General features: G+C 43.4%; 3 protein-coding genes across 3 annotated transcripts in view; all 3 read left to right on the forward strand.

Annotated features, from left to right (window-relative positions):
- The first annotated feature begins 2,843 nt into the window (after positions 1 to 2,843).
- LOC128723074 (uncharacterized) lies at positions 2,844 to 7,057 on the forward strand. The gene is made up of 4 exons (XM_053816781.1): positions 2,844 to 3,020; positions 4,062 to 4,277; positions 4,362 to 4,612; positions 6,329 to 7,057. Exons 1-4 carry the CDS (start codon positions 2,970 to 2,972, stop codon positions 6,438 to 6,440), a joined length of 630 nt encoding a protein of 209 aa, XP_053672756.1. The 5' UTR covers positions 2,844 to 2,969; the 3' UTR covers positions 6,441 to 7,057.
- Positions 7,058 to 10,280: 3,223 nt separating this feature from the next.
- Positions 10,281 to 12,287, forward strand: LOC128725775 (23 kDa integral membrane protein). Its single transcript, XM_053819546.1, has 3 exons — positions 10,281 to 10,379; positions 11,575 to 12,078; positions 12,141 to 12,287. Exons 1-3 carry the CDS (start codon positions 10,281 to 10,283, stop codon positions 12,285 to 12,287), a joined length of 750 nt encoding a protein of 249 aa, XP_053675521.1.
- Positions 12,288 to 13,833: 1,546 nt separating this feature from the next.
- LOC128725152 (uncharacterized) overlaps positions 13,834 to 15,873 on the forward strand; it is a 41,083-nt gene continuing 39,043 nt past the window's right edge. The window contains exon 1 of the mRNA XM_053818873.1: positions 13,834 to 14,102. Coding sequence (XP_053674848.1) covers positions 13,834 to 14,102 — 269 coding nt within the window. The remainder of the gene's footprint in view (positions 14,103 to 15,873) is intronic.

Below are 15,873 nucleotides of genomic sequence, written 5' to 3' on the forward strand. Positions count from 1 at the left end.
ATTTCATGGAATACATTATTGCAGTCTTCATAAAGTAGATATATCAATTTGTTATCTCTAATATTCAAACAAAAAATTACCTTATCTGTTGTCCCCAAGGTGTTAAAATATTTGCTTGGTGCTTTAAAATGATAAAAGAATTAACGAAAGCGGGAAAAATTGAACGATGGACGTAGTGTGACCTATTTTAATAACTGAGTTGATAGTTGGAAACGAATACAAATTTTTAATTTTAGGTTCCAAATATGCCAAAACTCTAGAGATGCAAAAATTTTAAACGAATAAATTATATGGGGCTCGATGATGTGCGCCAACATGGTATGAGGAGTAAAACATCCTCATGGTAGTGTTTGCAGTTTTTGTAAATTAGAACTCGATATGAAGATGCCGGCTTAATGACTACTTGGGGAGCGTTTCACACTCGTTTGATTCCAATAGCGTTCGCTGAATCATGCGCGGTTTTTCCCTTTATTTTGTTTTGAAGTAATTCCAATAGTCTGTAGTGTTAGTCGTATCATTACCTTATTCATTAATAAATAAGTAGTAGCGAAACTGATAAGAAAGTTTTTACATTCACCGAATGTAATTACGCTTGTAATGTTTTGATGTAGTAAGTAAACATAAAAATGCTTATTCTTTTTTCTACTAAAATGTCAAGTGCTCTAGTTTTTTCTTAGATCGCATATTAACATTGCCTTAGATGCTTTGTAACATTGCCAGTGCAAATGTCACTTCATTTGATTTGCAGTATTTATCGAGCAATATTGTTCGTTCTAGAAATGTGTGGTTGTTATACTTTCAACAAGATATATTCCTTAATAATGCGCAACTACGAAATGAGAAAAAAGTTTACCGGGATATTTCATGCATGCAGTCTTGTGATATGAAAGGGGTTACACCATACCGAACAGCTAGGTAAAACCCTCCTGTTCATAGGGAACTAGCATTTCACACCCATTAGGGCAGATTTGTGCACTCAATTATCTTCACCTTGTGCATTGTACCCCTATTGATCCGGGAAACACGGCGAGTGATTAGTCAAACCACGGTGTTTGGCGAAGTTGGTCCGATTGTAGCAGAAACTGGGTTGTGTGCTAAGGTAGCAGTAGGCTAATACATTGTGCCAAATTTCCTGACTATACAGAACGACCAGCGCGTGATAGATTTTCTCGCGATGACGCCAAGCTAGGCATGCTAATAGCTTTGATCGTTAAGGTGGCTTTGATTTTGCCTTTGCCACTCGCTAGATGACCTTTGTAGATTGCTGAACGCGGTACGCGTGTGTTATGCTCGCCGGGTAAGGTCATTGCCGTTTCCGTGTCCGCGGGGTTTGTTTCAACCGGAAGCTTCGCCAAGTCAGCCCCGAGTAATGAGAGTCACGTTGGGAGCAACACAAAGCGCTATTGCGCGAAGTCGCGAACAGATTCGGCATATCGGTGGGAAGGATCAACTTTGCTTTGACCCACCATAAATCGATGACACAAAATGATCGCTTCGAATTTCGCATGTCTCGGAAAGAGATTTTAATAACAATTATTACTCGGCATCGCGCTGACTTGATGCTCGATGGTACCTCTTTTATCGATCTGGAAGAAACCGGCTCGAAAATGAGAAAGGTTACGCACGTTCGAAAGGGTCACCAACTGGAGCTGTTGCGGCGAGCTGGAGGTTGATTGGCGCCTGAGGCAACAAGCTAGCTGCTAAAGGTGCTGAAGGTTTTACGGCATACACGACATTGGGATAAAAAATGCAACGACGTGTTTGTTGGAAATGGTACGAGAGCGGGGCAAATGAATAATCCTTCATCCTAAATCGCTTGACGTGAGTCAAATAGGGTTTTAATAAAACATTTGATTCGTCTTCCAGGTAAACACGCTTAATTAAACCGTTACGGTCGTTTGAGTAGAGTGTCAATGGCATAGATGTTCAATAATAAGCTAGGTGAAATAACTATGGGAAAATACAAGCTCATACGGATGTTCATTGTTTCGGGCCTATTATCAATGTTTGATACGTGCAATACGTACAATGATAAGGATAAAAGTGTCCATCAACAGCGGTTTACGTTTTGCGCTGCCATTTATTAGGCTGATGTTTGAAGTATTACAAAACCTTGTTTTCATATCCTTTACCGTTCGTTTCGTACCCATTCGACCATGTGGGATGTGAGTGGTTTTTTGCGCCCCGTGTCCACCGCGGTGTATATCCAATTATTGCAGAAACGTTTACGTTGGCATTCATAAACGATCAGTCTACAACGCGATATGACGCGCACCCTTGTTTAGGCTGTGTACTCCTCCATCACGCTACACCTAATCCTTGGCCACCGGGGACAGGTCGTCTACTTTGCATCCCTTCGTACACGTGTTCCATGCACTCGTGCAATAGCCGATGGGTTCGTGTCAAACGTGAATAGAATAGAACAACTATTCGGTGCCTACTTGAGCCACTGCACTGGAGTGGTCGTATTTCGCGAACCATCGAGTGGGAAGACCGGTCTGAGGTTAGAAAAACACGTTAGCTGGATCGTACGGAGGCTAGCACACACAGGCACAACCGATCCAGCCGCCAAGTCACGTCATAATCTCTACGGTGCGACGGTGCGAGATGAACAGATATAGATGGCGTGTGTGCTAATCCGTCCGTCGGTGGTGTGTATCTACCCCTTCGGATCTTGCACGCGCTGGTAGTGGTGACGGTGATATGCTAGTGCGTTGGGAGACAATTGAAAGTCAATTTAGCGCTACCACCACAGAGTGGCCACACGGGACTTGTTGGGGGCTAGCGAGTGCGCTGGGACTCACCGTTGCATCCATTCGTGACTGAGACTCGAAGGTGTTCAGTTGAAGTACTTCAGGAGCGTTCAGTTCCGTACGGGCAGTATTTGTAAATTTGCTTAAGTAACTTATTAACGATCACTGGTGATCTCTCGATCGGTCGCGCTTTGCAAAAGATTGGTAGTAGTCAACATGAAGGTGCTAATTGCTCTTTCGGCCGTGCTGTGCGTCGTGCTGGCAAAGGTGAGCGCGTCAAACGGGACAAAACGAATTAATTCGCATCTTTGGGCGTTAGTTTGGTGTCATTTTGTTGGCTTTTAACGGTCGTTTGTGTACCGCTCGGTTGTACCGCACCGAGCAGGATACGAAAGTGAGGCCTTGCACGCACCCGTTTTTTCGACACGCTAATCAATTGTCACCAGAGACAGCTGATAAGCGACAGCAGCGACGGAAGACCGCGATGCACGATGACGGAGGGGCTGACGCTATCAGCGCAATTTAACTCTATTAGAGGGCCGTGTAAACAAATGTCCCACCGGAGCTGGGCATCGCTGGGGTCTGCGATATACCACCAAAAAGTGATGACGTATGTGTGCGGATCCGGTGCTGGTGCTTTTCGGGGTCTTGCGTCTCGACGATCGTTCGCCGGTGTGTCTTTCGCCCGTCAGCCGAACCGTAATGGGAACCATCTTCCCAATTGATTGTGTGATTGTGTGTGCGTGCCCGTACGAGCTGCAGCCCGTGCAGCGACGGGATGAATGCAAAATGCAGCTCCATTTGCAAGCTGTTCGTGTGCGGGACCATTAGATTAGCGGCCCATCTTTATGCGCCTGTTTAGCGGTGCAGATCCCGAGCAGTGAGTTGGAATAAGGACGCCACGGTCAAGGTTCGGTACATTTTTGTCACTTTTTTATGCGGCTTAAAATGCGCCAACGACGGTTAGAACAATTTGGCTAAATGGCTTTCATGAACAATAGACTCTATTGTTCATATTTCGTTGTATATTCAGCTTAACGCTCTTGAAGAGCAGGATTCTGAATGGCCTTCAATATTATTTTATGAATTATGTGATTTACCTTCACCTTATTCACCAGTAGCCCAAATTTTGAAAGATAATTGCTTAAAGCTGCCAGCAACTCACCTTATTATATTTTCCTTCGACACCTTATCTACGTTGCTTATCTGATTATCTTTGTCGAACGATGGAATGGTAGTTTTATCAGCAAATTCTCAAGACACGTTGCAACGGTGTTTGAACGTTTCTGTGTCATATAATTCTTCCAGGACCAGCCGAGGAAAGCGATCGTGTTCCTGAGCGGACACACCGGAGTCACAGGAAATGTGACCATCTCGCAGTCCTCCTGTTCATCGAACGAACCCGTGTTTATTGAAATCAACGTTATCGGGCTCACTCCCGGCAAGCACGGGTTCCACATTCACGAGAAGGGTGATCTGACTGACGGCTGTGCTAGCACCGGTGGTCATTACAATCCGGACAAGGTAACCGGACTAACCGGCTTGAAACGAATCCCTCCCAAAATCGGCTAATCCCGTGTATGCGCGTCATTGCTCTCTGTTTCGCAGGTTAGCCATGGTGCCCCGAATGACCAGGTGCGTCACGTTGGTGATTTGGGTAACATCGTCGCTGATGACAACGGCATCGCTAAGACGTCCTACTCGGACACGGTTGTGTCGCTGTATGGAGCCCGCAGCGTTATAGGACGCGCGATCGTTGTTCACGCCGAGGTGGACGATCTGGGAAAAACCAACCATCCGGACTCGCTGAAAACCGGAAACGCTGGTGGACGTGTGGCCTGCGGCGTGATCGGAATTGTGTAAATATCGGCCCCGCTTTTTGTGGACCACTGTCCGCGTCTGTATGCTTGTGTTTTTCACGTCTTGTATGGATCAACAAATTTGTTTTTATCTGTTTGTGTTCGTTGCAATTGTTGTTGACTATGTGTTTGGGACTAAATGTAAACAAACAAACAAATATTAAAAGAGCAGACAAAATCAAATACTCGCACGAAACCGCACCGCTTAACCATCTCGTAATGTAGCTTGTGATGTAGCGTAGTTTGGTTTATTTGTGTCATTAAAATCGTTTCCGACGCCTTCTCACAAAACTGTGGCTACAAGTAACACTGTACTTCTAAATCATCCTGAAATTTCAATCCTCATCCGTAGCGCCGTCGGTAATGCTTGGTATCGAGCATGGTTTAAGCTCAATTTAGGGTTTTAGTAACATTCACGGGCATCAAATGTTCAGCAAACTTCCTCACCAGTGCGTCTCGCGGCAAGCGTGACCTATTTCGTGGCAAGTGAATCGATAGGTCGTTTCCGCTCTCGAGACGCACCATTAATCGCGTCTAGTGGCTTGCTTACCTTGAAGCTGCCAAGATCGAATTGATTTGTACGTTCGAACACACGCCAGCCGCTCCAGGAACGGAACAGGGCAAAGGAGCCGAGCAAGAAGCGTTTTTATGGTTCACCTGTTATCGCACAAAAATAGTTACAACCGGATTGGTAGATTGCTGCGAGTGGGAAACTTGTTTTTGAGAACAAGGAAAAAAACAATTGCTTTAAAGGCCCCGAAGCGTGATGCAAATTTGAAGCAACCTCGTTTTCGATCTTGAACGAGCTGATGAAACATTGTGCCGAAGCTAGGGAAAAGAAATGACCGTGCTGATCCTTGATCGCAAGCATCGAAAAGGTCAGTAAAGGACACTGTGAGGTCCTTGAGCGAATGAGCATTCTCCAACATTGAGCAAAAAAACACTACGGACAAATAAGGAAACTGTAGGTTTATTAAATCTGTGGTCTTAAACGGAGAGGCTGTTAAAAGGCCAGGATCTGGTACAGGGTGATAGGTTATGATAAATGATTAGCTTCCACATGAGATGTAGATCAATGCGAGGTGGTAGATTCGAATGGTCAGATACACCTTTCGTACTAAGAGACAAACTATTTTGACACACTTTTCGTAAGCTCGTACGGTTCACTGCTCCATTCATTGGTGTATAATTATACCCTCCCATGAAAAACATTGACTTTCCCGGGTATTAGCATAATATTGTCGTTTACATGTGATCACACCTCACTACGCAGTTTGCGTGAATTACAATAGGCCTTATAACATGCTAATGTATCTCTTCTTGGCGTTTTAAATCATCGTTCGAATTGGACCCGTAGTTATTCATAAGATTCAAAAAGGTTAACATTTTATTGCTTTAGAGTTTGTCATACACAGATCAGATCAGGTTTAATTCTCACAGTATCGTTATTCGAGAACCATCCACCATTTGGTGATCAACAACTTCGTCTCGGGGGATCGCATCAAAATCATCATATTTGGACCGTAAAGTAACTTAACGCGCAGTAAACCTTCCACTAATTACTTGTTGCCTGTGCTTTGCTAAACGAGTCTTTGGTGGTGTTGAACCCATACAGGTGCTTATGTGCTAATATGCGTGTTTCTGTGTACGTACATAATAGCGATCGAGCAGTCTCGCGAACTAACAGCGTTCACGTTTCACTCCTCACTCCTTTAGAGCGCCCTTCGATGAGCCGGACAAGGAGTGCAGTAGTGGCCAGCAGGGACTCCTGCCAGCGGTTGTCACGATAGTGGCTTCGCTCTTCGTCACCCAGTGGCTCATTGTGTAAAGACGAGGAACTGGCACACGCGTGTGTGCGTGTGGTGCTCGAAGGTGTGCGAGAGCGGTATACGCGAGAACTAACGATTAATTATGGCTTTCGGAAGATAATCTCTGGCAGTGCGTAGAGCAGAAGTTCCACCACGGCTCAACCGTCGTGCTTTCGTGTGGATCCGAGTTCATCGAACTCGCGCAACATTTCCGTCCGAACACCTTCGTCCGTTGCTTTGGGCCAACAACTGCCAATCGCCAAGTAGCTAGCAAGCGGCCATCCTTTCTTGACCGTTATTATGTGCCGCAGCATATGTAAGAGGACTAACAATAGACCGCCAACCCGTACATAGCCGCTCGTTCATCGGGGGCAGATTCTTGGCAAAAGCTCGTCGGAAAGAAGACGAAGCTTTTGTCCACCGAGAAAAGAACGAAGTCGCATAAGCACTTGTTTGCGTGGAATGGTATATTTTTCAGCCCGTTCGCTCCCACTACGGCTCCATGGACATCTTCCACCTGACCGCTTCCGTTCCAGCACACCCGACCATCGTCGTTATTAGTTTGTTACTGTTGTTCTGTTCTTTGTTGGGATCGTTTTTTGGGTAAATAAAGCAAACCCAGGTGGCGTCGTCGACAAAGTTAAGTTCCACACAGCATATTTTCTTCGGGGAAAAATTCGAATTACAGCACATTTGCAGCACTTCGCTTTTGTTCCATTTTCCGGCACAGCTCCTGGCGGAAGGACAGCCCACTTTGTGGCGGTTTGGATTCAGGCGTGGTGTATGGCGGGAAAGCGTAGGGTGGCGAGAGGGCTGTGAATTTCCGCTTTCCGTACGGAGGGTGGCAAGATGGCTGCCGCTTGAGCTTAATGGACAAACGTCTGGACGGAATCAGATAATGCCTGGTTGTTTGCTCGCGAGCTCTCGCTGTTTTATGTGCGAGTAAGTACCGGTTCACCTTCAAGGACACCATGTCAACCAAGGCATCTGTGAAGTACGATCGTTCCACTGGCGATGAGGTCTATGCACAAATTGCGTATTTTTTACGTTACATTTGGTATGTACCAGAATGAGAAATTAGGAGAGTTAAATCAGGATAAAAGCTAAATATCACAAGCTGTTATGTAAATATCACAAGAATTCGGAATGGGGTCAAGCACAGAATCTGACAAAAAGGGATAAATATATACGTGTTCCCGAGTAGATATTTGATTTAAAGCTAATGAAATGTAACAGTTTTAGAAGTTTCATTTAAAAAATATGATTACGGTTATGATTACATCGGATTGATTATTATGCTATTTTTATGGATATTTATATCCTACGTTGATGATTAACTATGAAATTATAGATTATCGAATATTTGGGTATAGAAGAATATCAGCTAGAGGAATATCAGGAGAAAATAATATTATTCACATTTTCATTATGCTGCAATTTCATTGTTACCCGAGAAGATTAGTAATCTTCAATCTGTGAATATGTTTTTAAAAAATGATATATTTAATGCATAAGAAGAGGAACAAACGCAAGATCAAAAACCTTTCGTTATTACGTACACTAGGCACATCTTATCTAGGCATCTTATCCCAAATGAATGATGTGAGATATTATCAATTAAAACCAATTGCATCATCACTCTGCGAAAGATATTTATGTATTTTAACCAAAACAGGACAAAAAACGATGTGGAAAATAATAATATCTTAATTCTGATCATTTTGTCTCTTCATGATATTTTTGATGTTGATTTTGCTGATGATTAGGAAAAATTAATAAAAAATAGTGCGGAAAGATACGATATAGTCAAAATAAACGCACATATTGAATCCACAGAACAAGAATGTAATGCAATGTGTATCGAATTCATAAAGTTAACTCGATGGATAAGGATTTCGACCATTACATTACCCACGTGGAAGCAATATTTTTAACATATGAAACATTACCTTAATATATTTGTATTCTAGTGTTAAATTTTAAGTAGAAGAGTGACTTTAAATAAAACATAATCAACGATAATCAACGAAAATTAGTCACTAAAGATACATTCGCTCTTCGTCCTGACGAACTCTACCACGATGATGATGATGTTTATATTGCTTTTGCAATCAAATAATGCTGTGAAATCGTTTTGCTGTTTGTTATCTTTGCAACAAACGTATTTTTTAACCGAAATCCGTTTTTACACTTACTAATATCTTTAAAATCATTACACTTTTCTCATCTAGAAGCTGAGTTTGTGTCAAATTCGATCCAGTGATGTTGATTCGGCGTAATAATAGATATATGTGTATATTTTGCACAAAACAATATAGTATATGGTAAATACTCTTTATTTGGTAAATTGAGAAGCTCACGAACGTAAAATTAAATGAATTGCAACTAAAAGGTTATTAAATCACATATTTACAATAACGCAGTATATTGGCAAAGTATCATTGTTTATTGATTTTATACTCGTTTGGATGTTTAGCAATGTTCTAATTGTATTGAGAATCGTTGAATTTGATAAAAATCTCGCAGTCACAATATTAAATGCAGCACCCCCTTATGTTGATCAATGTTTTAGAAGGAGCACAAAATTTGTTGAAATTTTTTTATGAAGCAAAACTAAAGTGCCTTCGAGTCCTCCAGAATGAAGCCATTAACATAATTATGTACATTTGGCTGAGACGCACCTCTCGTGACGGTGTGTTCAAACCCCATGGGTAATCATTCGTCTTTCAAAGCCGCCCACGCAAATTAAAACGTGAAGAAAGCTAAATTCTAGAGGAAAAATGCGGCTGACCATTACGGCACGGATTGAATTCGTCGCACGGCATGATGCGATGACTAATCTAATTCTATCCCGATCAATCTCAACGATCTGACAAAGAGGTTGATACACTTGACCTCGAACGCGTTCAAGAACACCCAAAGCCCGTAACGCGATGCGGGAAAATAGTGAAAAATCTTTTAAAAATTCGCTCCTCTCCCACCCTTAATGGGTCAGAAAGTCCGAAATAAGTCAATGTCAGCGGGAATCGCTTTGAATCAGGAGCAAAATTTATGTGTCTGGAAAGTGTGGAACGTGTCTGCCCGATGGTGGTGGTGGCTTCAGGGGTAGTCGGATTCCGCAATGGGCACTGCCTGATGGCACCGCTATACAGCAGAAATAAAGCCAACCGAACCAATCATTCCTTCCACGGAAGGTATCCCGTCGGTTATCGGCTCCCGCAGGTGGAAATTATGGTAGACTGCAGCATTGGTTGTTCTTTGACCCCAAATTTAAACTCATTCGTCAGCGTGGGTCAGCTTGTGCTCCCCGAGTATGCTTTCAGCGCAGGTCCTGCCCGGCAGTACATAAGGACCTCTCGTAACGACTCACGGACCGTGTGTTGGTGACACATACCAGTGCAGCTAGGGTCAGCTTGGGCTTGCGAGTGTCCTGCGAAGAGGGTCGAAAGTAGCACTCGCGATTATGCTTACCTTAGGTACTACCAAGCTGAGGTGGTGGATAGCGAACACAGGACGTACGCACCCTATCGTGTACACGACGCGGGTCCCGAGGATACATAGGCCGAAGTAAACGGCTATATTCAGGTGACCACAGGCCACTGTGGGGTCAGTTTAGTCCGGGCGCTCGAAAGGATTTGTTGACGCATAGTGTTACTCGTGGGAATAATAACGCTTATCTCCAGTTAGTGCTGAATCGCCGAATAGTTTTCTGAAAAATTGAGACCGCAACAGAGGTCAAATTTGAAAAGCACACATTTTGGCACGCACCGGTTTTAATTTTCGACAGTGAACTGGTGCCCGTGAAGAACGGACAGGTTGCCTAAACGAAGCTCAGCTGAAGAGTTTGCAGTTAACCGAAGATGAAGTCCAAGCTGATGGATAACCTACGAGAGCGGATGAGCTCTTGTGGGACCACCACCATAAAGTACTTGCTGTTTGTGTTCAACCTCATCTTTGCGGTAAGTAACGGTGCGTGCGAAGGTTTCGGGTTTACAAAACTTTCATGTCACGGATCCAACGGAACTTGCGGTGTATTTGCATTTGCAAGCATGTTTAAGGAAGTTTGAGAGTTTTCTAGACGAAAGGGGTGTAGCACTTGACCCGTAGGTTTATCGCATGTTTGACCCGAATAGCGAAGGATATTGTGTAATTGCATGATACAGAAAGTATTCGTCCTTGGTACGTAATGGCTGATAAAGTATATCAACGAGCAGTAGCTAGGCTTCACGCGAAGGATTAGCGATCGTAGTGGCCATAAAGTGCAGAAAGTAGGTCCGGTGAAGACAATAATTCAGTCCAACTGTGATCCTGATATGCAAATCCATGTGCCTATGGCTCGATAATCTACGCGTTTCGAAAACTGTATCAAAACGTTAAGACTGAACAATGCATACGATTAACATTCGATTTGAGTTGGATGTGAAACGTATATTGGAGCTCGTTCTTGCTCAATGAGATGTGGTACATTTTATTTGCATATTATATGATGTTTTGAAAATTAAAATATAAAATTTCCTCATTGATATTAGGAAGCATGCCGATTTTATTAAAATGAGTGCTGTTTTTTTCGTTTTCGATCGTTGCGTCCAGAGCATGAAATGAAATACAAATACTTATGATTGTTCGTTAAAGGTAAATAAACATTTGATTTAATTTGAGTAATTTAGTTTGTTACAAAAACGTATGCCCATAAATACTTGTCGGTAAGCAAATGATGTCGTTCGTCAAATAGTTGTACGAGCGGTTGCTTTAGGTTGCGTAGATTAATAAGCAATAACGTGTCAAAACTGAGGGCAAGACAACTCTGCGTGCAGGTTAACGAGTACATTAATGCGTACGCCCAGTTTCGCTGTGTGTACAGATCGGAATCATCGGAAAAGTAGATGCAGGAAAGCGTCCCATGCATGATTGATGATGTGCTGCCGGTAGATTTTTGTCAACCGGAAGTAGATGATTGCTACACAGCGTAATGGTTCGATTCGTCGGGTCCATATTGAGGTCGATTATACACCCATTTCCTCGATCCTTGGACGTGTGGTCCGCCATTAGCGCGTTCATGCCAAGCAGCCTTGAGCTGCGACGGCCTTGTAGGCTCATTCGAGCTACATGCAACGTGGAATGAGTGTCCTAAATAACGCAGTGTGCGTGTTTTAGATTTCAGGGCTGATCCTTCTGGTCGCGGGCATCATCGTGTTGGTGGATGTCAACGACTATCAACACTTCGTGCAGGACCGCTTGATAGCCCCACCGGTCGTGCTGATCGTTGTTGGATCGTTTGTGTTCTTGGTGGCGTCGCTGGGCTGCTATGGCGCTATCAAAGAATCACCTAAATTGCTGAACGCGTTCGCCGTCTTCCTGCTGATCGTTTTCTTGATCGAGGTTGCGGTAGCCATTGCGGCGATCGCATTCAAGGCAGACCTGCAGGACGCGCTGAAGACGCAGCTGGATAAGTCGATCATACGACACAATAAGGCCGACTTGGTGGCTTGGAACAGCGTGCACATGAATATGATGTGCTGTGGAACTAATGGCCCGAAGGATTGGTACGACAACTTCAACCGGACCATCCCTGCATCATGCTGCAAACCAGACCTGATCGAACCTGAGACGGGAGATTGCAAAAACGCTCAACCGTTGTTCATGGACCGTTATTATCAGGTACGTTTCCTACGTCCTTGCATCGTTCATGAATGCTAATCGAGAGCTTATTTCTTTTGCAGGATGGCTGTCTAATGAAACTGGAAGACCACTTTCACAAGAATGCTGTGGTTTTGATCGCCGTAGGGTTCGCAATCGCCATATTCCAACTGCTGGGGGTATTTTTCGCTTGCTGGTTGTCAACATCCATTAAAAGAAGCCATGCTTAACTGAGAGTATGAATGCTGGTGTAATGAAAGTGTCATAAATTTAAAGTTAGTGTAAAAATATACCTTTTGATCCACAAATCAACTTGATGAACACATCACAAACACCGTGTAGTCGATACCTTAGAGCTGCAATTCTTAAAAGTTACCAAATGTAGATTTACAATGTTACAATTCAGTCCCTAATTTTAAGGCCCACTGTCGGTTTAATTATGTGAAAAGCTTGCATAGAGACAAATGCGTCGCATATCGCACCGCCGTGGATGGTGGCTTTCAAAAATTAGTTAGAAGACAATGCTTTGAATGATCAATATGCATTGTTTGGTCGTATGAAAACGTTTTCCATCCTGCAATACAGTGCAACCAATATGAGCATTATGATGAGATTAATATACATAATAAAGATCCGTTTCAATAATAGGTAAATCGGCCGTATTTGCAATTGTGCTTTTATCTAGTAGGGATATGTTTTAATCGAAAGAAAGCAATTTGTTTTGACTTGAAAATTGTTGTGCTTGGTTTAAAATAGAGCGGGATGTAAATCGACGAATATACACATTGTCGACGGCGATGGAGAGCACGTGTTGGTGAGGAATTCAAACAAGCTAAAAGAAAAACTCACATATAGGTGGCGCTGTTCATTGTTCATTTGTTTATTTTTTTTATCAGTTGTATCAAATGTAAATAGAATGCAATATTTTGGATGGACAAAATGGATGACGAATGCTAGGAGTGTTCAAAGTGTAATGGAAGGAATAGGAGACTGATGGCAATCATTGCCAAATAATTTTTATCAACAGAAAGTGATAGGAATGGCAGAATTGTTTAAAATTACCCAAAAGCTCCAAAAAAGACAACATTTGAGAGCCATAATTACTAATACGATATATACTTCTGTGTTAATAGTTTTTTCGGAGTGTTGGGATGTTGCTCAATTGTACCGTAAAAAGGTTCATTTTCTTTTCCTCGCCGATTACATCAATCAAATCTTCGACGAATACGGAATAGTTTGACAATCGTATATGAACTGACAGCCTACAGCCACCACACAGCTAGGTCTGACAGGCTGTGAAACAAATGCATACTGTCAACGCTGCTCTTAGGTTAAGCATAGCTCAAAACAACAACATAACTAACGAACATAGCTACCATGAAAGGTTAAAGTATTTTCGACGGAAAAAAAGAATGAAATTGTAAACCGGGAAACCGGCAAGGGTTTCTCTTGGATAAGGTGATTTATGATAATCGTGCGAACAATTATCGTTTAATCTCGCCTTATTCCAGTGTCCGTGTTAGTTTAGTGTCTCGTTGCAGAAAAACCATGCTTACAATACGCAATGGTGTCTAGACCAATGGAGTCGCGGGGCTGAGTGAGCTTCACCGCTACAGTGCATGGTGCAGTTTCGGTTTCACTTTCGTTTTCGGACGCCATCCGTGGGCGGGGTTCTTGTTTGCAGTTGAATTTGATCGGTATATTCGGCAAAAACGGATAAGAAAAGAGCATCCTACTCGCGACACACGCGGTAAAGCGTGAAAAGCCGTGAAAAGCATGGGATTGTTTCCCGATCCTCCCATAACGCCGAAGCTGAAGAAACGTTTGTTTGGTGGCGGAAGCAGCAGTTCCTCGCGCAACAGTGAAAGTGGCCTATCCACTGCACCGGGGTGCTCTGACGTTGGCAATGCGTGTGGTAGCAGCACTGGAAAGTCCCGCGGGAAACATGGTGATCGCCGTGACCAGGGAGACCGCAAAGATCCCTCTAGCAGCTTGTCCAAGTCGTCGACGCCACAGCAACTCTCGACCTCGTGGGAATTCATCCGGTAAGTAGGCGCTTGATGATGCTTTCCTTCAACGGTTGCTAAGATAGTGGCCTAATTAATTTCTGTACCAACATGCCTCGAAAAATTTCATTGGATTAAGCGGGTGAAAATAGAATACATAAAAATTTCCAGAAACGCTCATACCCCTCTACGTTAAGCGCATAATTCAACGTGGAGATCGATGGTCTGGCGTGTGCGTCTCGTTCTCGCCACTAGACTTGCCTACGATACGCAATCTTTGAATAGTTTAGCGCTAGACATTTTGGTGCCGCACGTTTTCCATGCGGCTAAAAAAAAATCGCCAGGTTTGCTTCAGCAAATTGAGATGTTCCGAATGACTAACCTCGAATTTCGATGGCGAGTAGTAAAAGGATATTCGCCAAACGGTGTCCCGATGAACTCGTTCCGATTCCAATGGTTTACTGGTCGTTGTGTGTTTTTTTAATCATCAGGCGCCACGAATGGCGCACTATTTTGGCACGAGGAATCGATTTGACCGAGATTTATGTTTATACATATTTTCCGACTTTGCACACCGACTTCGTGCAAGGCGGATATTTTCCTTTTTTCCGAATATTGTTGTGATTTGCTTCTGCTCGTAACATTGTGGGTCGGGAGACTCGCACACGCCGCAGGATGCTTCGGGTGGCAATTTATGGGCTTGGCAATAAATTTTGATTAGTTCCTCGTTGTGCGCACGGCCGGGTTTGTGACATCAATTGATTGACGATGAATTGGTTCATCGTGAAGCAGACCTAGGGAAATTGTGTATCGCACGTCGAGCTATGGGAAAATCTTGGGAAACATCATAATTTGGTTTTCGCTTCTAAGCAGCCGAGCGCACGTGACACTCCGACATTGTGCCGCTGCGAAGTCTATCGTAAACGCATTGAAGAAAAAAGCCTATTCCGTTTCGGACCCATTGTGACCCGGTGAACCAGTTGTGTGCCGGTGAAGATAAGTGTTTTAATGCCCTTTGGTATCAAAAGTACGGTTCGTCGAATGAGCTCTAAAAGCTGTTTAAGGCACATTTCAATGAAATGAGTATTATCAGCGTATGAGGATTTGATAACAGACTGGTGATGATTAGCTGGCTGATGAACCAGATGCTCGATGTGTTTCCAATGGATTAGGACAGGCGTTTATAAATACATGTGCGTTATTAGATGTTGCTTCATCGTTGTTTTTTTGTTGTTAGATTAAACCTTTGGCCGCATTGGAAAGAGTGAAAAGTGGTGAAATTTATGTTCAAAATAGTTTATTTTATTCAACGTATTAAATTGGGCTTCACTTCGGGTTGGGGCTGATTATGTGAGCAAATCCTTTACAACAATAAATATGACAATCCAAACCAAATAAAGAATACAACATTTGCTGCAGTAGTGGCGTGGAGCACAAAATAATCCTGCTGTCGGTTTATGTGTTCTGAAATGTTGCTCAACTCCGTCCACATAAATGGCACAGTTCTAGGATTGCGTCCCATGGCATTTGACGACTCCGTGGGAGGCATTAGAGCTTTTTTTCCCTCTTTGTTTGACGAACGAGAACACCAAGAAGGTATCAAATGCATCGATCGCTGTCGGTGGTTCGAAGAATTCCTTGGGCCTTCTTTCGGTTGATGGTGTCGCCGACAAGTCCATCAGATGATCGTTCAGGATCTGATCGGTTTTACCCGGGGGCGCTCGCTCGAATCGGTCGGCTCCACTGAAGTAGAACTGCTCAGTCCACAGTCGTTGGGGTTGTGTGTTTTCGTCCAACGAAATGCTTAGCA

Source organism: Anopheles nili, chromosome 3 (assembly GCF_943737925.1).
Source record: "Anopheles nili chromosome 3, idAnoNiliSN_F5_01, whole genome shotgun sequence".
NCBI classification, from domain to species: domain Eukaryota; kingdom Metazoa; phylum Arthropoda; class Insecta; order Diptera; family Culicidae; genus Anopheles; species Anopheles nili.

Bases quoted from the DNA above. Each gene is read 5' to 3' on its own strand.
- LOC128723074 (XM_053816781.1), top strand. From the start codon at position 2,970: ATGAAGGTGCTAATTGCTCTTTCGGCCGTGCTGTGCGTCGTGCTGGCA. The intron at 3,021-4,061 runs GTGAGCGCGTCA...TAATTCTTCCAG, and splicing joins TGTGCGTCGTGCTGGCAAAG to GACCAGCCGAGGAAAGCGAT. The intron at 4,613-6,328 runs GTAAATATCGGC...TCACTCCTTTAG, and splicing joins TGCGGCGTGATCGGAATTGT to AGCGCCCTTCGATGAGCCGG.
- LOC128725775 (XM_053819546.1), top strand. From the start codon at position 10,281: ATGAAGTCCAAGCTGATGGATAACCTACGAGAGCGGATGAGCTCTTGT. The intron at 10,380-11,574 runs GTAAGTAACGGT...TGCGTGTTTTAG, and splicing joins TGTTCAACCTCATCTTTGCG to ATTTCAGGGCTGATCCTTCT. The intron at 12,079-12,140 runs GTACGTTTCCTA...TTTCTTTTGCAG, and splicing joins TCATGGACCGTTATTATCAG to GATGGCTGTCTAATGAAACT.